This window comes from Agelaius phoeniceus, chromosome 15 (assembly GCF_051311805.1).
Source record: "Agelaius phoeniceus isolate bAgePho1 chromosome 15, bAgePho1.hap1, whole genome shotgun sequence".
NCBI classification, from domain to species: Eukaryota; Metazoa; Chordata; class Aves; order Passeriformes; family Icteridae; genus Agelaius; species Agelaius phoeniceus.
In genome coordinates, this window is record NC_135279.1 from 19473792 (window position 1) to 19494751 (window position 20960).

Below are 20960 nucleotides of genomic sequence, written 5' to 3' on the forward strand. Positions count from 1 at the left end.
TCAAAGGCACACAAAGAACCCAAATCCCCCAAATGACCCCAAATCCCATAAATGACCCCAAATTCTCCAGATGACCCCAATCCCATAAATTACCACAAATCCCATAAATGACCCCAAATCCCATAAATGGGCTTGGGAGAGGGGAGGAGAGGGCAGGGAAAGGGGGAGTGGGACAAACTGGGCGAGGAAATCAAACTCTGCAGTCAGACAGAGCAGGGATTTGTGTATCCAGCGCTGGGAGCGAGGGGGATCTCTCTGGCAAAAACCCACTCGGTCTCCTTTGGCCTTCAGCTCCATTTTAAAAGTCACAATTACAACACTTCGTTAGCATACTCACATTTGCATAAAGCTGTGTCCCGGTTTTACAGCCGTGTGTGGCTTCAGCGCCTGCGTCCGTTCCTCCTGTGGCGGCCCTCAGTCTTCTGGTGCTCTTTTGATGAAGGCTTCTGTCGTCCTCCTCACGTTGGAACTTTTTACCTGGACCATCAGCCCATGCCTGGTGCTCCTTGTTCTTCAGTCTAACCTGGTCTGAGCTGATTTTGCCCTTTGCAAGCTCTGTTCAAACTTGCTCTCTCGCTCTCGGTGCGTTTGTTGTGTCGCTGGCTCTGCTCTCTCTCTTGCTCTGCTGCCTCGCTGGCTTTGCCTGCATGGGAAAAATGCATGTATTTTATGATTGGCTTTTCGCAAATATTAAAATGAATATTATATGTCTGCTGTTAGAAAGTAATGCTGTATTAATTCTCTTAAGTACTGTGTTAAATATAGTTTTAGGTTATAAAAATTGTTAAAATAGAAACGATGCTATGTAGGATTCTTGTTTTAATTAAAGGACTTGCAGTGAGATAGCAGCCACAGGACACCTAAATCTTTCAGAGAAAAAGAATTTATTGCCCTCTTATCAGAAGAAATGAATTTCTTCCCGCCTTGAAGGCGCTGTTAGGATTCAGAGGAAGAAGGTGGCACTGTCCAGACAGAATCCTGTGTTTGAATGGAATTTATGCATCCTGGATGAAGTGTATGAATATGCAACAGGCTGTTGTTTTTAAGGGTTAATCCTTTGATAACGGGTGTCCCTTTTCGGGCTCGTGGTGCCCAGAAAAAGGTACCCGGACCTCCATAACCCTTTCTCTCTATTGTCTCATATTGTCCTAATTCAAATTGTCCAAATTATTATTACTCTAATTGTATTGCTATTTTTATAACCATTTTATTACTATGGAACTTTTACAATTTTAAAAACAAGTGATTGGCGTGTTTCACACTGCACATCTCGCTCCAGGGCTGCTTGTGCTGAACCTTTCCTTGCACAGCCCTGAGGATTCCCCCAGCCCGGGCTCCCAGCAGCTCCAGGCCCGGCCAGGAGGAGCAGCAGGGCCAGGGCTGGCCGGGCGTCCCCCCAGATGTGGCCCCCGCTGGTGGCACAGCCGGACCCTTGGGAGGCTGCCTCAGGCTTTATTGTCCACCAGCATCCCAGGAGGGAGCAGAAAATCCTCCTGCAGACGCTGATTCCGGAGGCTCCCAGTGCTTCCTTGTCTCCGGGAGCTTCTGCCAAGCCCCAGTGAAACCTCAGTGCCACATTGTTCCACAGCCTCACAACGCTCTCCTGGCTCCCGTGAGGTCCCTCTGGGTCCCGCTGCAGCCTTGGCTCCATCAGGCTCTCCTGGCTCCATCAGGGTCTCCTGGTTTCCATCAGGGTCTCCTGGCTTCCATCAGGGTCTCCTGGCTCCATCAGGGTCTCCTGGTTTCCATCAGGCTCTCCTGGCTTCCATCAGGGTCTCCTGGCTCCATCAGGCTCTCCTGGCTCCATCAGGGTCTCCTGGCTTCCATGCTGCTCCACTCTGTCCCAAGGGGCATCCGCGGCTCAGCTTTGGAGCCCTGCAAGATCCAAAGGTTCCCCCCAACAAACACCAGCCCAGGGACCCCCAGGATATTTGGGCTGAGCTCCCGCTGCCCAGGCACCTGCATGGAACCCAAGTGACCGCTGGGACTCCATGGAATGTCCTGGGACAAACTGTCCCTGGTCAGACAGGGGTGCCATGGAACACAGGTGCCACTGGGACATGGACACTGCCCATGGAACCGAGTGTCCATGGGGACAGAGCCGGGCCTGATGGAACACTGGAGAACATTGTCACCCAATGGAATCCATGGAACCAGGTGTCCATGGTGACAATGGAGAATATTGTCACCCCATGGAATCCCATGGAACCAGGTGTCCATGGTGACACTGGAGAACATTGTCACCCAATGGAATCCCATGGAACCAGGTGTCCATGGTGGCACTGGAGAACATTGTCACCCCATGGAATCCAGGGAACCAGATGTCCATGGTGACACTGGAGAACATTGTCACCCAATGGAATCCATGGAACCAGGTGTCCATGGTGACAGAGCCGGGCCCAATGGAACCTACTGGAACACAGGAGAACATTGTTACCTGTTGGAACCCGGGCTGCTGAGAATTTTGGACTTTCTGAGCTGACAGACACTGACCCCCAAGAGAACACTGCATTTGGCTTGAGGCTGTGGAGAAGGCTTCCAAAATGGAATGATGGAGCTGGGATTATGGGTGTGGAGTTTGAATAGAAGGGTGTAATATCACATGGTGGACAACTTGGAGTTTAAGGTTTTAGAATATAGTAATATAGATAAAGCAAGATGGAGGTTTTAGGGTGGAGGCTGATCCTTCTTCTTCTTCTTCTTTTTCTTCTTCTTCTTCTTTTTCTTCTTCTTCTTCTTCTTCTTCTTCTTCTTCTTCTTCTCCTTCTCCTTCTCCTCCTCCTCCTCCTCCTCTTCCTCCTCCTCCTCCTCCTCGTCCCTTATGTTGGGCATGGGTGTTTGGTTATTGGGTTAAAAGTAAAAATAATTTAGCTGCCATTTCTTAATTGGACAGTTTATCCTCAAAAGACCTTGCAGAGAGAGAGACAGGGCTCCATTTTTACCTTGTTGGCGAAGTGCCGCAGAACTCACAGCTTGTGAGACTGTTCTAGAGACAAGAGCTAATGAACACCTGAGTCCAAACAAGAAATGCTGTCTTGGGATTTCATCCCGACCTTGGCAGAAAAGAAGCAAAAGAATTGACTGTTACCCCATGGAATCTCATGGAACCAGGTGCCCACTGTTTCACGGTGCAGCCTCAGAGAGCGATGAGACCCTTGTGTCACCATGGAATATCCTGAAACCACAGCTCCCTTGTGACAAACCTGGGCTTTATGAAACCAAGGACACCGCTGGGATGCAATGGAATCTCAAGGAGCCAAGGGTCAGCTGTCAACACATCAGCTTCTCAGGAAACCAAGGCAAACACTGTGACACAGAGAGGGGCCTCATGGGACCCAGGAGACCATGGTGACACCGTGGTGGGATCTCATGGAACCAAGTGTGAATTGTTACAGGACCCAGGAGACCATGGTGACACCGTGCTGGGATCTCATTGAACCAAGAGCCCAGAGTTTCACGGCTCAGCCTCATGGAGCGCTGGAGACCATGGTGTCCCAAAGGGAACACATGGAACAAAGGCTCCTTAGTGACACAGCAGGGCCTCATGGAATGCAAGAGATCATCCTGATGGAATGGGAACTCATGGATTCAAGGGTCCACTCTTTTGCTGCGTGGCCTCATGGAATGCTGGAGACCATTGTGGCACCATGGAAACGAATGGCACAAAGGCTCCACTGTGACCCAGCAGGGCCTCATGGAACCAAGGACAGTGCTGTGATACAATGGAATCTCATGGAACCAGGGTCCAGTTGTGACAAAGCTGGGCCTCCTGGAACCAAGGACACAGCCGTGATGCAATGGAACCTCTAGGATCCAAGGATCAATTGTCAACACATCAGGTTCCCATGAAACCAAGCAGAACATTGTGACACAGTGGAATCTCATGGGAGCAAGGCTCTGCTTTGATCAAGTGGGGCCTCATGGGACACAGGTGCCACTGGGACATTGTCAGGCCTGGTAGGAACAAGACACCACTGTGGCAGACCAAGGCCTCATGGGACCTAGGAGAGCCCTGGGACACAATGGAACCTGATGGAACCAAGGGCCCATTGTGACACGGCAGGGTCTCCTGGAACCCCTGTGCCACTGGGACATTGCCAGGGCTCGTGCAAGCAAGGTTCCACTGTGACAAAGGCAGGCCTTGTGGCACCCAGGAGACCACTGTGGGACAATGGAATCTCATGGCAGCAAGGCCCCATTGTGACAAAGCGCGGCCTCATGGAAGCCCAGTGCCACTGGGACATCTCCAGCCGTGGAGGAAGCAAGTGTCCATTGTGACACAGCACAGCCTCAAATCACAGGAGAGCAGAGGGATGGAGCCATGGAATCTTGGGGAACCAAGTGTCAATTCTAAACACAGCGAGGACTCATGGAACCCAGGAGACCATTGGGATGCTGCACTTTGTCACAACGGGGCCGTGCTTCTATGAGGATCCATGGGCCCACAATGTTCTCCTGGGTTCCAGGAGGCCCCGCTGGGTCACAATGGCCCCTTGCTCCCACGAGCCACAGCACGGTCCCCGTTGCCCCTGGGTTCTGTGAGGCCCTGCTGCGTTCACAACTGACACTTGCTTCCATGGGATTCCATTGCGTCACAGTGGCCCCCATGTTTCCATGAGGTTCTGCTGTGTCACAGCGGACACTGGGTTCCACAAGAGCTGGCAATGTCCCAGTGGCACCTGTGTCCTGTGGGCCCCACTTTGCCAAAGCAGAGTCTTGGCTCCATGAGATTCCAGGCTGTCCCAATGCTCTGCTGAGTTCCACGAGGCTGTGCTGTGTCACAATGGACACTGAGTTCCACCTGCCCTGGCAATATCCAAGTGGCCCCTGGCTTCCATGAGGCCCCGTTGTGTTTGCAGGTGACACTTGGTTCCCCAAGATGTCATTGTCACGCCGCTCTCCTGGGCGCCCTGAGGCCTTGCTGTCTGTGAGAAATGACCTCTACTTTTAAAATTTTAGAGTTGATTCAACCTTGAAAAAAATGACAACAAAGGACTGAAACAGGAGAAATCACAGCACTGGGAGCCCTTCCCCACCCCGTGGCTATCAGCCACATGGCTCCTTCACAAATTGGCTGCTCCTCCTTTTAGGCTTTTGGTGTTGCACCAGGTAATCCTAGCCCCACCCAAAGTCTGTCAGGTAACTCTTTGTGGCCGTCCATTGGTGGAGAATGCTTTCTTGCACCCTGACTGGAGAGCAGGTGTTGCCATGCCTGCCTTCCAGTGACAAACCTGCCCTCCCCAAATGCCCCAACCACTAAGGCCATTACAAGGGCAGGGGAAGAGGACTATGGGGGACAGATGACAATAACATCACTACACATCTTAACACACACATAGGATCTATCTCCTCACTGTGAGACCCAACTATGACATTACTCATCTGTAACACTGTGCAATAATGGAGCCTTGTTCCTACCAGACCTGGCAATGTCCCAGTGGCACCTGTGTCCCATGAGGCCCCACTTGATAAAAGCAGAGCCTTGGCTTAACAACTGACCCTTGTTTCCTTGAGATTCCATTTGTGAAAAATGCGTTCACTCTCCTGTGAAAATGTACAAAGTTTAATAAAGGACAATGGGAGAGCAGGACCATGGAGCAAAGGTTATTATGGCCGGGTGCATCTTGGCACTCAGCCAGGAGCACCCTGTTACCTTCGGGGATCCCCTGAAATACCTTTCTCCTTACATCAGCCTGGTGCATATTCATAGAGCCTCATGCATGTCCATAAACTACTTTACATATTCCAGGAATGATTTTACATGGCCCCTCCTTGGGTCTGCCTTTTCAGAGCATGTGTGTTTCTTGGCTGTGGTTTTGGCTCCTTCTCTTTATCACCTCCAGGTTTTGGGCCTTGGTGCACTCTGCCTTCAGACAGGGAGTGCTGATAGTTGGCAGATCTGTACAGGTGTCCTCATCCCGTGTGCATTGGATGTTATCCCACCCAAGCAGGCAGTTTAACACAAGCACACTTCTATCAGCTATTTCACTACTATGTCTAAGCACAATTAACAACAGAAATAAAAACTATATCTTTAGAACAAAGTTACTTTAACACCACACAGATAAAATCCATTTTAATATTTGCAAAAAGCCAATATTATGATATTTATCTATAACAGGGTGAAGGAGCCCTGGCCCAGGCTCTGGCCCTGGGGCACACGGGGACGCTGCCGGGGGGTCCCTGTCCCCCTGTGCCACCCCCAGGGCCCCGGCCCCCCGTCCCCGTGTCAGGCTCTGGGGTCGATCTCGTGGAACATCCTCTGGGGGAGGCTGCGGGGCCAGGGGACCCGGGGGGAGAGGGGACCCTGCTGTGCACGAGCAGGGTTGGACTGCTCTGGGGGGAGCTGTGAGGGGGCCGGGGCAGAGTGACCTCCCCAGGGACCTCACACAGCCCCCGTGATGTCACACAGCCCCTGTGATGTCACACAGCCCCATGTGATGTCACACAATCTCTGTGATGTCACACAGCCCCCGTGATGTCACACAGCCTCTGTGATGTCACACAGCCCCTGTGATGTCACACAGCCCCTGTGATGTCACACTGCCCCTGTGATGTCACACAATCACTCTGTTATGTCACACAACCTTTATATGATATCATTCAGCTGCTATGTGATGTCACACAGCACATTTGTGATGTCACAGTCCCCCTGTGATGTGACAGCCTTCTCTGTGGCATCACACAGCTGCTCTGTGACTCTGTGTCACAACCCACATTGCGATGTCACAGAGTTTCCTTCTGTGATGTCACAGCTAGCTCTGTGATGTCACAACCCCCTCAGTGCTGTCACACAGCCCACTCTGTGCTGTCACACAGCCCCTTGCTGCCATCCCAGCTGCTCTGTGGCTCTGGGACACAGCCCCAGAGGTGCTGCTGTGACACAGCCCCCGCGGGGACATCCCACAGCCCCGGCCAGTGCTGAGCCCCTGGGAGCTCTGTCTGTGCCCTGCTCGTGTCCCTGAGGGGCCCTGGCAGTGCCCCAGCCATGCTGGGCTGTGCACAGGAGCTGCTCCTGGCCAGAGCTGTCTCTCTGCAGCTCTGCTGCCCTTGCCAGGAGCTGCCTCTGGGCCAGGAGCCCAGCCCAGCTCAGCAGCACAGACACAGCACAAGGACTTTAATCACCCTCTGGGCCTTTGCTGCTCTTTGCATCACACCCAGTCCCTCAGAGTGGGCTCAAAGACTTCTCAAGAGCTCCAAGTCAGATTGAAATACTGAAGTTTCTTGTACTTTAAAGAGATCCCTGTGAGGGACAGGGCTGAGAAAGTGTCCCTGGGTTCCAGGGAGAGCAGAACACTGGAGGCCCTGATGGCAGCTGGGGACAAACAAGGCAAAGGTGTCTCTGGTGCTGAGCAAACCTGGATTTGTTTCAGGAATGTAAAGGGCCCAGGCCTGAGCCCCAGGGCCTGGCCAGGCAGATCCTGTCCCTCCCTCCTTGCTCAGGGCTCTTCCCGGGATGGGCACTGGCATGTGGGGATGGGCAATGCCAAGGGCAGGAGCGTGGGGCGGCCCCTGCCAGGCTGCTGAGCAGGGACAAGGAGGCAATGAGGCCCCAGGTCTGCAAGGGTCACTTGTCCCCTCCTGGCTCAGGCCCAGGCCCAGCAGCCATGGCCAAAGCGCTGCCCAGGTTGGCTCTGTCAGGGCTGTCTTGCAGCTGCTGCCCATCCCTGTGCCCTGTGCAGCCCAGGCTGTCCCACGGTGTCCCTGCCCTGGCCTCTGTCCCTGCAGGCTCTGGGCATCCCCCGGCTGCCCCACCTGGCTGGGCCCTTCCTTTGCTGACAGCTCTGCCTCCTGCCTGCCCCTGCCTTCCCACACAAAGCCTGGGGCTGCTCCAGGCTCCTGCTGGGGACGTGCTGCACCACAGCCCTGCCCTGACAGGGAAATTCCTTTCTCCTGCAGCCACTCTGGGCCTCCCCAGCTGCCCTTGGCGTTAATTCTTTCTCTCTCTGGCTGTTTTCCACTATGTCAAAAGGATCCACCATCCCTGAAATCGCTCTTTAAACACTCTCATGGCTCTACTCCACTGTCCTCAGGCTCCACCCCACTGAGCACAGAGCTCCTTTGTCCCTATACAGTGCTCATGGGCCCTAGGTCTCCAAACCCCTCCTTGGGACATCTCTGGGCCCTCTCCAAGGTGTTTACAAATGAAAACATTCAGCTCAGAGTCTAAGAAAGTCACCAGAGGACAGGGCCAGCCCGACCTGTCTGTCCTGGCTACTTTTGTCTGGGAGCAATCCTTGGATATACAGAATTTGGGAGGCCAAATTCTAATTTTGGCCATGGTCCCTGGACAAGAAGGCTGGTTCTTTTCCATAGGAATGAAGGAACAGAGCCCCAGTGTTTCAGCGGCAGATGAGAGGTGACCACCAGAGGCCAAGGCCAGCCAGAGCTGGCAGGTTTGGTTTTGTGAGATACCCTTGCATAGAGGAAATTATTTTAGGGAGAGTACCCGTTCTGGCAATGGGCATCTGAAAAGTCAGACAGCTCTTTTCCATAGCAAGGAAAGCACAGAGCCCTAGTGCTCGAAGAGCTGATGAGAGGCAGCCCTTGACACCCTAAGATCAGTCAGAGCTGTCAGGTGGCCCCTGGGAGGCCAAGCCAGCCAGAGCTGTTCCATGTTCCCTGGGTTCCATGGGGTCCCACAGTGTCCCAATGGTCCCTTGCTTCCATGGGGCCCTGAGGTGTCATAATGCCCCCTTGGTGACACCAGGCCCTGAAGGTTGGAATGGTCTCCATGGTTCCATCAGGCCCCACAGAGCCACAATGGTCTCTGGGTCCATGGAGCCCCTCTGTGTCACCATGGCCCCTTGGTTCCATGGGCTCCAGTGGTGCCACAATGATCCCCTTGGTTCCCTTGGCTCCAGTGGTGCCACAATGATCCCCTTGGTTCCATGGGCTCCAGTGGTGCCACAATGATCCCCTTGGTTCCATGGGCTCCAGTGGGGCCACAATGATCCCCTTGGTTCCATGAGGTCCCCACAGTGTCCCAGGAATCTCCATGGGAAGGAAAGAACCCAGCCCCACTGTTGCAGGCGCAGCCACCAGAGGCCCAGGCCAGCCAGCCTTGATGGTACTGGCAGATTTTGCCTGGGAGCAACCCTTGGATATTGAGAATTTCAGAGGTGGAATCCCAATTTCAGACATGGACACTGGAGGAGAAGGATGGTTCTTTTCCATAGGAAGGAAAGCACAGAACACCGGTGGTGTCTCCGGGGCAGATGAAAGGCGGCCATCAGAGGCCAAGGCCAGCCAGACCTCTCTGTCCTGGCAGCTTTTGTCTGAAAGCAACCCTTGGATATCAGGAATTTGGGAGATGGAACCCCAATTTTGGCCGTTTCTGCATGGATAAGAAGGACGGTTCTTTTCCATAGGAAGGAAAGCACCCAGCCCCAGTGTTTGGACAGCAGGGGAGAGGCACCCCCAGGAGCCAAGGGCAGCCAGACCTGTCTGTCCTGGCAGCTTTCACCTGGGAGCAATCCTTGGATGTACGGAGTTTTGGAGGGGGAATCCCAGTTTTGGCCATGGTCAAGATGGGTGTTTTTGCCCATAGGAAAGTAATGCACAAAGTCCAAGTGTTTAGGAAGAAGATGAGAGGTGGCCACCCTCAGGCCAAGCCAGCCAGCCCTGTCTCTCCTGGCACCTTTTGTCTAGGGGCTTTCCTTGGACATTGGGCATTTTGGAGGTGCAATCTCAGTTTTGGCTGTGGGTGCCTGGACAGGAAGAAGAGCTCTTTTCATAAGGAAGGAAAGCACCCAGCCCCAGTGTTTCAGAGGCAGATGAGGGCCAGCCCTCAGGAAGCCAAGGCCAGCCAGACTTGTCAGTGCTGGCAGCTTTTGTCTGGGAGCTATCCTTGGATATAAGGAATTCCAGAGGCAGTTGCCCAGTTTTGGCCATGAATGCCTGGTTGAGATGGAGGGTTTTTTCCCACAAGAAATAAAAGTGAGAGTGGAGCCCTGGAAAATGTTAAAAATAGTCTTTGAAAATATTGGGCTTTGTGTTTTCTCAGGTCACTGCACCTGCGTAAGCAGTATGATAAAAGATATAATTGTTAGATGTGGTGATTGTTTAGTAATTAAATATAATTATTCTATAACCATAAGACGAATCGTGAGAAACTATGTTGGAAATTTAAAGGGGGCTATGTTTAGCTGAAATCTGTGTATACAATAGAAGAATATAAGTTTAATAATTAACATGAAAGTTATGTAATGATAGAGGATAAAACACATTCACCTCGAATGTATGGTCGGAATCAGATTTGGGTGGAAACTACCCCGATTCCCAGAGCTCTTGAATAAAAAGCACCGCATATAATCGCTGATGTGATTATGTGTTTCTGAACGCTAACATTTTGGCGACCCCGGATGGGACCCTGCGGGTGCTGCTGAGTGAGTTTCGCAACTCGACCGCGCTCCAGCCGGCACCGAGGGATTCTCGGGGAGCTCGATCGGCCGCGACCGCTTCTGCCGCTCGCCACGTCCCCGGGAGAAAGGTAAGGTGCTTTTTACTTTGGTTTGGGTGCCTGCCAATGAGACGCAGTGAAAGCTACGCTTGCTTGGGCTAAAGGAATTCCTGCTGGTACAAGCCCAGGCGCTGTTCCATAAGACAATCGCGAGAGCGTTGTGGGTTCGGCAATTTGTGGTATATTTGGAAGGGAGAAACTGAAAGGGATTTTGGGCGGCAACACCTCTATCCCGCAAAGTTCTCCTTTGGGGTGCTTACTAGCACATTGGAAACGGGAATTTTGGGGAAGAATTACGTAAAGCTAAGTTGATTGATTATTGTAATACATGGTGGCCAGGATATGCCTTGGAGTATGGTGAAAAATGGCCAAAATACGGTACTCTGCAATATAACACTATTTCGCAGTTAATGTCGTTTTGTAAACAAGAAGGAAAATGGGATGAGGTTCTGTATGTTGATTTGTTTTTCTATTTACGGGCAAAGCCAGAATGGCAGGATGAATGTGAATTAATGATGGTTAAAACATCTGCAAGCAATAAGTGTGGGGTTGGTGAGGAACGTTGTTTAGAACACTTGGCGTTGAAAGAAAGCCTGAGTAGGGAAAATTATACAGATATTGATTTACAGGTAGCTCCAATAGGAACAAGAGAACCTAACCCTATCCCACCTGTTCCATCTGTCCCTATCCCACTGCCTGCTCCTACCCCACCTAGTCCTGAACCTGTCTCGTCTAGTACACCCTTCCCTCTTTATTCTCCTCTCCCATCGTCACCTGATCCCTCTTCCTCGGAAGATGAGCAAAACCTAACTGTGGTAGAAAGGAGAGAGAGAGAATCAATGATGGGGTAGCCCCCAGAACCAGGAGTCGGTCTAACCTTGCCCCAGTTATGGATAGAAAAGACATAGGCAGACAAAAACGGACTGTAATTGCCCCCTTGCGACAAAGTGTAGGAGTGGAAGGGCCAGTATTTATAAAAGTGCCTTTCTCTCCTGCAGATTTAGTTATTTGGAAACAATCAGCCAGAATTCATAGAGAAAATCCTGATAAAATGGCATGAGTAGTAAAAATGGTTATAAAAAACTTAAAATCTTGACTGGGATGACATACAATAATATGTATATTAATATATTATAAATATATATATAATTATATATAGTATATTAATATATCTAATATATTTATATTATATACTTTGATGGATTCTACTGAGAAAGAGATGGTACTTAAGGCAGCCAAAGAAAGGGCAAGAGAGAACATCAGAAATGGACTCGTAACAGGGAATTTAGATGAGAATTTCCCAACTGAGGATCCAAATTGGGACCCTAATTTATTTTGCGATATCGGGAGACTACGGAAATATCAAGAGTGGATCCAAATAGGAGTTCAGAATGCTGTGCCCAAAATTATAAATTGGTCTAAACTATATGAAGTTCGGCAGGAAGAGACAATGTCCAGACTTGAACAACCAGTTTCACCAGGGCAGTCAGTGCCTGCAGGTTACCAAGGGGATGGTTTTGGGGGAGTATACCAGCTGACTAGACACAGAGCCAGTAGAACAAGATCAGGAACCTCTTATAAATAAACAATTAGGACATAAAGAGGTCAAATTTCTAATAGATAGAGGAGCTACTTACTTGGTATTGAATGATCTGCAAGGACAAATTGGGGACAAGGAAACAACAATAGTCGGCGCTACAGGGAAAGAGGAAAAACGGCCATTCTTGCAACTCCTAGATTTGTGTTTTGGGAACAAAGTTATAACACACGAATTCCTATACGTACCTGAGTGTCCAATTCTGCTTTTCGGGAGAGATTTGCTAGCGAAACTTGATGCGGTAATAACCTTTGAAAATGGGGAGCTTATAATGAAAATATCTGAATCAAAGACGGGACAGATATTAATGATCAAAGAAAAACCTGTTCCCTCTATCCCTAGGGAGGTAGGAGATGCAGTGATTCCCTCTGTATGGGAGACAGATACACCAGGGAAATCTAAATTGGCACAACCAGTGCATGTAGAGTTAAAAGAAGGGGCGAGGGCTGTACAAGTCAAACAATATCCCATAAAACCAGAAGCATGGCAAGGAATAAGTAAAGATTATTGAGAAATTCTTGAAATACCAAATATTAGAAGAATGTGAATCAGAATTGAATACACCAATATTTCCAGTAAAGAAGCCAAATGGTGAATATAGATTAGTGCAGGATTTGAGAGCAATCAATAAAATAACAAAGGACATTTCTCCAGTGGTAACAAATCCTTACACATTGCTAACATCTGTAAAAGAGATATACAAGTGGTTTACTGAAATTGATTTAAAAGATGCCTTTTTCTGCATCCCCCTTGACAAAGAAAGTAGGAAACTGTTTGCCTGTGAGTGGGAAAACCCAGGGAATGGGAGAAAGACCCAGCTCACCTGGACACGATATAAGAACTCGCCGACCCTATTCGGAAACCAACTGGCAAAGGAGCTGGAGATTTGCACCGAGAGTGGGCAAGTACCAAGAGACCAATACCTGTTGTTGCAGTATGTTGATGATATACTAATAGCTACAGAAGAAAAGCAACCTGTATAAAGGTAACCATTGAGATTTTAAATTTACTGGGAATGGGAGGTTATAAAGTACCCAGAGGAAAGCACAAATTGCCCAACAGACTGTGATCTACCTGGGATGTGAAATTTCACAAGGGCAAATGAAAACTAGGCACTAACCGTATCCAAGCCATTTGTGCTATTCCAGAGCCCCAGAATCTACATGAGCTGCGAGTCTTCCTCGGGATGGCAGGATGGTGTCGCCTGTGGATCATGGACTGTGGACGGATTGCGAAACCCCTGTGTGAAGCTCAGAAGATGCAGCCATTCACCTGGGGCAAGCCACAGAAAGAAGCCTTCCTAAAATTAAAGGAAGCACTGACAACTGCTCCAGCATTAGGCTTACCTGATCTGTCTAAAGATTTTCAGCTGTTTGTCCATGAAAGGCTGCGCCTAGCACTAGGAGTCCTGACCCAAGGTCTGGGAAGCTGGAAAAGGCCGCTGGGCTACTTTTCCAAACAACTTGACAGCATAAGTGCCGGGCGGCCTCCATGTCTGCGGGCAGTCGCAGCCACTGTGATGCTGATACAAGAAGCCAGGAAGCTCACGATGGGAAGGCACATAGATGTCAATGTACCACACATGGTAACCACTGTCTTAGAGCAGAAGGGGGCCATTGGCTATCCCCAAGCAGGATGATGAAATTCCAGGTAGTCCTGACTGAGCAGGATGATGTCACATTAAAAACAACTAACCTTTTGAATCCAGCTTTGTTCCTAGGTACCACAACTGAAGAAGGCCCATTAGAGCATGACTGTGTGGAGGTAATAGAGTACACCTACTCAGCAAGAGAAGACCTGAAAGACGTCCCACTAGAGCAGCCAGAGTGGGAGCTGTTTACAGATGGGAGCAGCTTCGTGGAAAACGGAACCAGATACGCTGGGTATGCGGTAACAACAGTCAGTACAGCAGTGGAGGCAAAGGCATTACCACCAAATACATCTGCCCAGAAGGCAGAACTGGTTGCTTTAACCAGGACACTAGAATTAAGTGAAGGGAAAAAGGTAAATATCTGGACTGACTCAAAATATGCTTTTGGACTGGTGCATGTACACGGAGCACTGTGGAAAGAAAGGGGACTATTGTCCTTCTCTGGGTATGCACATTAAACATCAGGATGCAGTCCTGCAATTGATAAAAGCAGTACAAAAACCTGAACAAGTGGCAATCATACACTGCAAAGCACAGCAATCAGGAAACTCCAAAATCTGTGAGGGAAATCGAAAGGCAGACTGGAGAGCCCGACAGGTTGCTCAAGAGGTGCAAACAACAATGGCATTGATACCTTTATAGCTTAATGTATCCCAATTCAATTTGCCTCCAGAACCAAAATATTCAGTAGAAGATGAGAGACTGGCACGTTTGCTAAATGCACAAAAGAATTCAGAGGGATGGTATGTGACTGCACAAGGACAGATAGTGGTACCCCCTTGATAATGAGAGAAGTTCTACAAATTAAAAATAACGAATGTCATTGGGGTGCAGAGGCATTGGTAAAATTGCTAAAGCAGGGTTGAATTTCGGTACGGATGTTAACAATGGCAAAATCAGTAATGTCAAAATGTGATATCTGCTTGAAAAACAACCCAGTGCCTAGACGACAGGCACAGCTAGGACGAATTCGGATAGGAATAGAGCCAGGAGACTATTGGCAGGTAGATTTTGTAGACTTGCCAAGAACTCGAGGATACAAATACCTGTTAGTGGGGGTTGACACATTCTCTGGGTGGCCAGAAGCCCTTCCCTGTCGCACCAACCAAGCAAAGGAAACAGTAAAGTGGTTACTACAGGAGATTATTCCCAGGTTCGGGGTGCCCCTAGGGTATCATCAGATAGGGGGCCCCATTTCATAGCTACAGTAGTAAGAGAGGTAAGTAGATTGCTGGGGATAACTTGGGACCTCCACACACCATGGAGACCCCAGTTGAGTGGACAGGTAGAGAGGATGAATCAGACACTAAAGAGGCAAATCAGTAAAATATGCCAAGAAGCCAAATTGCAGTGGCCCCAGGCTTTGCCAATAGCACTGCTGAGGATTCGGATAAAGCCTAGGAGTGGGATGTCAGTCAGTCCTTATGAGATATTGCATGGGAAACCATATGAATCTCCTGAGCCTAACCCTAATGTGCACGTCACAGGAAAGCAGGAAGTGTATAATTATGTTCTGTCTCTCGGGAAAACTTTAGCTCGGCTCCGGAGCATCCTCGTGTGGAATAGACCGCTGACTCTCGAGAACCCAGTTCATAACATACATCCAGGAGACGAGGTGTACATCAAGAACTGGAACGAAGAACCGCTGAAAGAAAAGTGGAGTGGGCCCCACCAGGTACTGCTGACCACCTTTACAGCAGCCAAAGTAGCCTGCGTGGACCCCTGGATTCACTATACCCGAGTGAAGAAAATCCATCCTGGATCACGGACTGTGTAAACTGTGGAACCAACAAGGCTGCAGATAAGATGTGTTTAATCACTTTGAGAATGCTATCAGTAATTGTGCCAATGGTATGGTCATTAATGTCTTTGGGATGTGGAATGCAAAAAGATCAACTAACCACTCTTCATTCTAGAATGAAGAGAGAGGTACAAGCAGAAACACAGGTGATAAAGGTTTCTAATGCAGTTTGGGCTGAGAATGTAATGATTGGATTAGTCAAAGCCTTTGCCAAAATGCAAAACACCTGTAGAATAACTGCCTGTCTGCCAATACCAAGGGCAGCAGGACATCCAGTAAATTGGGGAATCATAACATCAAAACTACCTGAAATACAAAAGAACAAAACAATTGCATGCAAACAGGTACCCGAATCGAGGCAAGTAGTCAAGGAAACTTGGGAGAAAAGAGGAACATGGATGAAACCCATGGGCCAGAAAGACTGTATTCTAAGTGATGGCACACTAGGAACCCCTATGGGAGAATCAGGAGGCATCACACAATGGCAATGCTATTTGCCACACTATAAAAAGATTATAGAAAATGTTACAGAAACCACTCTGGTATGGAAGTGTGAGGCCAAGGATCAGAAAGGTCAGACAGAGCCTTGGGACAGTGCGTGGTCTGTGAGTATCCTTCAAAGATTCCAATGTATGGCAAACACCCCTTGGTGCATTAAGTGGGAAGGCTCCGGGAATGAAACAGATCCAGCAGTAACAAACACTGCCACCAGTAGCAGAACGAGGGCAGACAAAGTAAGTTGGTGGGCATGTAATAAAACTTATGACTGCACTTCTGCTGATGCAGAGATAAAGCAGATGCCACCCCTGGCAACAGCCCTACAAACTGGCTGTGCTTGCAGAGGGATCAAACATAAACAAGGCAGAGGGAATTATAAAGCAGTTGTAGGATGTACCAGGAGTACAGTCCGAGGTCCAGGACAATTTGTATGGGCAGCAAGCGATGGCACCTGGACAACACATCTGCCTGTAGATGGGAAAGTAAAGGAAATTACTTTAGGCCTCCCAACCTCATCTCCAATTTGGAAAAAGTCCCCATTTAACGGAAAACATGAACTTGTGCAGATAAGAGCAAGATGAGAAGTTCTAGACAATGAAATTCCAGATGACACTTGGCAAGAACCCTCTGGTGGAGTGAAATTTGGGTGGGCCCTAGAGTCTTTGCTTGGTCCTACAGCAAACTATCAGAGTAGAAGATGCTGTACAAACTTACAGGTCAGGTAGATAGACTGGCAAGAGTCACCCGGGAAGGATTTAAAGAATTAAATGTACAATTACAAGCCACCACAAAAATGACTTTACAAAATCGATTAGCCTTAGATTTGTTACTCCTGAAAGAGCATGGAGTATGTGGATTTTTAAAGGGACGGGTTGGTCATTGCTGCGTTCACATCCCAAATGTAACTGCAGATGTAGAATGTGACATCAATCAGTTGAAACAAAGAGAGCATGAAGCACAAGAAGAGCAAAAGGATTTGACTACGACCTGGCTAGGCAAAATCTTTAAAGGGCTAGGGTGGAATGTGAGTTCATGGATTAAATCTATCATTGAGAGTGTGATAATCTTACTAATTGTATTCTTAGCAATTTGGTTAGTTCACAGCATCTTGAAAGGAGAGATACAGAAGAAAACGTCCTGGAACCAGAAGATAATAAAGGCACTGACACGAGATCCACGCCCACCATCTTCTGGTTCTCCAGTGCGTGACAGCATCCACGACAACGTTTACATCAACCATGGACTTGAAGAACGTCAAGAATAAATTGAGAAATAAAGGACTGTATCAAGTGAAAACATTTACACCTATAGTGAAGTGAAAATGCTTTCAAAGGGGGGAGAATGATAGTGGGGCCCTGGAAAAATGTCAAAAATAGACTCTGAAAATGTTAGGCTTTGTGCTTGCCAGATCATGTGAAATTGCACCTGCGTAAGCAGAACATGATAAATGATATAATTGTTAGATGTGATGATTGTTTAGTAATTAAATATAATTATTGTTTAATCATAAGAAGAATCATGAGGAACTATGTTAGAAGTTTGAGGGGGGCCATGAGGAGCCCATGCTTGGCTGAAATCTATGTATACAATAGAACAATTGAAGTTTAATCATTAACATGAAAGTTATATAAGGATAGAATATAAAAACATGTTCATCCCGAACCCATGTTGGAGTCAGATTTGGGTTGGTACCCCTGACACCCAGAGCTCTTCAATAAAAGCACCTGCATATAATCATTCTGGTGATTATGTGTTTCTGAACACTAATATACCCAGTAAAGTGTTAAACCCTTCCCAGCTGCTGTGCATGAGGCTCTATGAATATGCACCAGGCTGATGTAAGGGGAAAGGTATTTCAGGGGATCCCTGAAGGTAACAGGGTGCTCCTGGCTGAGTGCCAAGATGCACCCAGTTTACATCTTCCAAGAACTGTTTAGCATGGCTCTGCCCTGGATCTGCCTTTTTAGAGCATGCAGATTCCTTGGCTGTGGCTTTAGTCCATTCTCTTTATCACCTCCAGTTTTTGGGCCTTGGTGCACTCTGCCTTCAGACGGGGAGTGCTGATAGTTGGCAGATCTGTACAGGTGTCCTCACCCAGTGTGCATTGGATGTTATCCCATCCAAGCAGGCAGTTTAACACAAGCAGCCATTTCACTGAGCTTAATTAACGACAGAAATAAAAACTATAGAACAAAGTTACTTTAAAAAACAGTCCCAGCCCATATTTGATCCCAGTCTGTGTGGTCCTGATCCATTTGGTCCCAGTCCCTGGGATCCCAGTCCATACAGTCCCAGCTCATATTTGATCCCAGCCCATATTTGATCCAAGCCCATCTTTGATCCCAGTCTGTGGGGTCCTGCACACACTCCCAGGGTCTGGAATTCCAGTTCCCAGCAAGGAAAAAATGTTCCTGCCCTTAAACTTCCTTCCTATCCCCTCAACAAATTGCAATAAAATTATAAACAAAGAAATAATAATTGAAATTAAATAAATTATAATAAAAATAAAATATAAAAATCTCAACTCTTCTTTCCAATGATTCAACTCCAACAATGATTCAACTCAAACCAACAATAACTATTACTATAATATTACCAATGCATATAAATAAACAAATTATATATCAAGAAATACCTGTTGAAAATTTTAACTCGATGACTAATGTACTTTAGATAAAAAATATGTAAAGAAATTAACATGTAATCTAACACCTCTTAGTTAAACAATTCATATTACAAATATACTAAACACAAAACCAAACACCACTATAATTTCTCAGACATTTCAACCAAACAATTAAACTTTAATAACATCCTTAAGTACTCTTGAAAAATTAAAATTATTTTTAAAACATTAATTGTGTGCAGGTGGTTTTATTTTGATATTGGTTTTTGGATTGTTTGGGTTAGATGATTTAAAAAATGGGATTTTTATAGGAATTGAATCAGCTGAGAAGGTGGCACTCTGCAAACAGAACTGACTGAAAATGAACGGGACAGAAATCAGTAACTCTGAAAGTTTTATTTGCTATCAAATACATCCCACACACCCAGCCCCACACAATCCCCATCCCATTGCTCCAAATTGGGATCCCTCTTCTCCCAATCTCCTTCCAACTCCATCTCAACTTGACAGTTGTGGAATGGAGTGAGTTTGGCATGGGATTGAGTTTTTTGAGGAAGGAACAAGCAATCTGAGGTGGAATTGAGCCCTTTTTGGGTTAAAATTCAGTTATTTTCAGTGGAATTAGAGTGGTTTTGAGGTGACTGTTCCATCCCAATGGACTTTTGGAGGACAGAGAGATGGAGAAGAGAAAAAAATTCAGGTCAAACCAAAGGAGAAGCAGCCAGGAGTGTCCCCAACATGGATCACAGGGAATGTGAGTGACCAGGGCTGTGCCCAAAGTGCCTCCTCCAGTGGGGGATGGAGCTGCAGCAGCGCACGAAGCTCTTCCCGCACTCGGGGCACTCGCAGGGCTTCCCTTACCGGTGCCTCCGTTGGTGTTTGGTCAAGTTAGAGCTGCAGGAGAAGCTCTTCCCACACTGGGGACACTCGTAGGGCCTCTCCCCAGTGTGGATGCGCCGGTGGGTGACGAGGGTGCAGTTGTGCCTGAATCCCTTCCCACAGTCGGGGCATTGGAATGGCCTCTCCTCTCTGTGAATCTGATAGTGCTGGAGGAGATGGGAGCTGGTCAGAAACCTCTTCCTGCATTTATCACACTCGTAGGGCCTCTCCCCAGTGTGGATGCGCCGATGGGTGATGAGGGCGAAGTTACGCTTGAATCCCTTCCCACAGTCTGGGCATTGGAAGGGCCTCTCCTCTGTGTGACTCTGATAGTGCAGGAGAAGATCAGAGATGGTCTGAAACCTCTTCCCACACTTGGAGCACTCATAGGGCCTCTCCCCCGTGTGGGTCCTCTGGTGCCTGATCAGGCTGGAGCTGCAGCTGAAGCTCTTCCCACACTCCCCACACTCGTAGGGCCGTTCCCCAGTGTGGATCCTCTGGTGCCTGATCAGCTCGGAGTTCCACCTGAAGCTCTTCCCACACTCCACGCACGTGTGGGGCTTCTCCCCATCATGGAGCTGCTCATGGAGCACCAGCTCTGAGCTCTGGCTCCATCTCCGGCCGCCTTCCCGGCCCAGGCTGGCTCTTTCCCCCTCACATCCCCGCCATCTGCGTTTGCAGCCCCTCCTCGTGCGGCAGCTCCGGGCCTTTTCCTCCCCGTTGGCTTCCTGCGCCGTGGAGCCGCTCAAAACGGCCTCTGCCACCAGGTTCTGCCGCGGGCATTTGTCCTCCCTGCTCTCCATGCTCAGCTCCTGCTCTGGGCGAGGAAGGACAAGGACAGCATGGGATTTGCCTCCGTGCCACAGGCAAGGGCAACGAGATCCCCCCAGGCCGTCTTTGGGGACGCACTGCCCCCTCTTGGCTCTCCCCATTTCGGGATGCCGGGGCTCTTTGGGCTCCCGGGCTCCCTTCTCCCCTCATTCTCTGCTCTGCGCTGCAGTGGCTCCAAGGAGTCCCCCCTGCCCCTCTCCAGGCTCTTGAGGCTCCCGCCAATGGCGGCGCTCCCCCCTCTCTGGCCTCCCCACTTTGGCCTCCTGGGGCACACAGGGCTCTGCTCCTCCAGGCTGCCTCTGCCGGCAGCCGCCATCGCCACCCCCCGATGTCCCCCCGAGGGGCCTTTTCCGCTCAGCCTTGGACTTCTTCATTCTCCAAACATCCCCCCAAAAACCCAACCCAGGGACCCCTGGGATATCCAGGCCGGACTCCCCCTCCCCACTTACCTGCGCCATGAGGGAGGCGATGATCCCACAGGTGGGGGCTGTGAATTCAGGCAAGGCTGGAACGCATGGTTCCCCCAGCTCACCCTTGATCCGCCTTTGTCCCTCCTCTTCCTCTTCCTCCCACTCCTCCTCTGTCTTATCTCCCCCTCCTTCTTCTCCTCCATCC

The 20960-nt window shown here is 49.1% G+C and overlaps 1 protein-coding gene across 1 annotated transcript; it reads right to left on the minus strand.

Annotated features, from left to right (window-relative positions):
- Positions 1 to 329: 329 nt before the first annotated feature.
- Positions 330 to 20954, minus strand: LOC129126575 (uncharacterized). Its single transcript, XM_077186303.1, has 3 exons — positions 20795 to 20954; positions 19497 to 20326; positions 330 to 643 (listed from the first exon to the last, which is right to left on the minus strand). The coding sequence occupies exons 1-3, from the start codon at positions 20801 to 20803 to the stop codon at positions 514 to 516; spliced, it is 969 nt and encodes a 322-aa protein (XP_077042418.1). The 5' UTR covers positions 20804 to 20954; the 3' UTR covers positions 330 to 513.
- Positions 20955 to 20960: the final 6 nt, after the last annotated feature.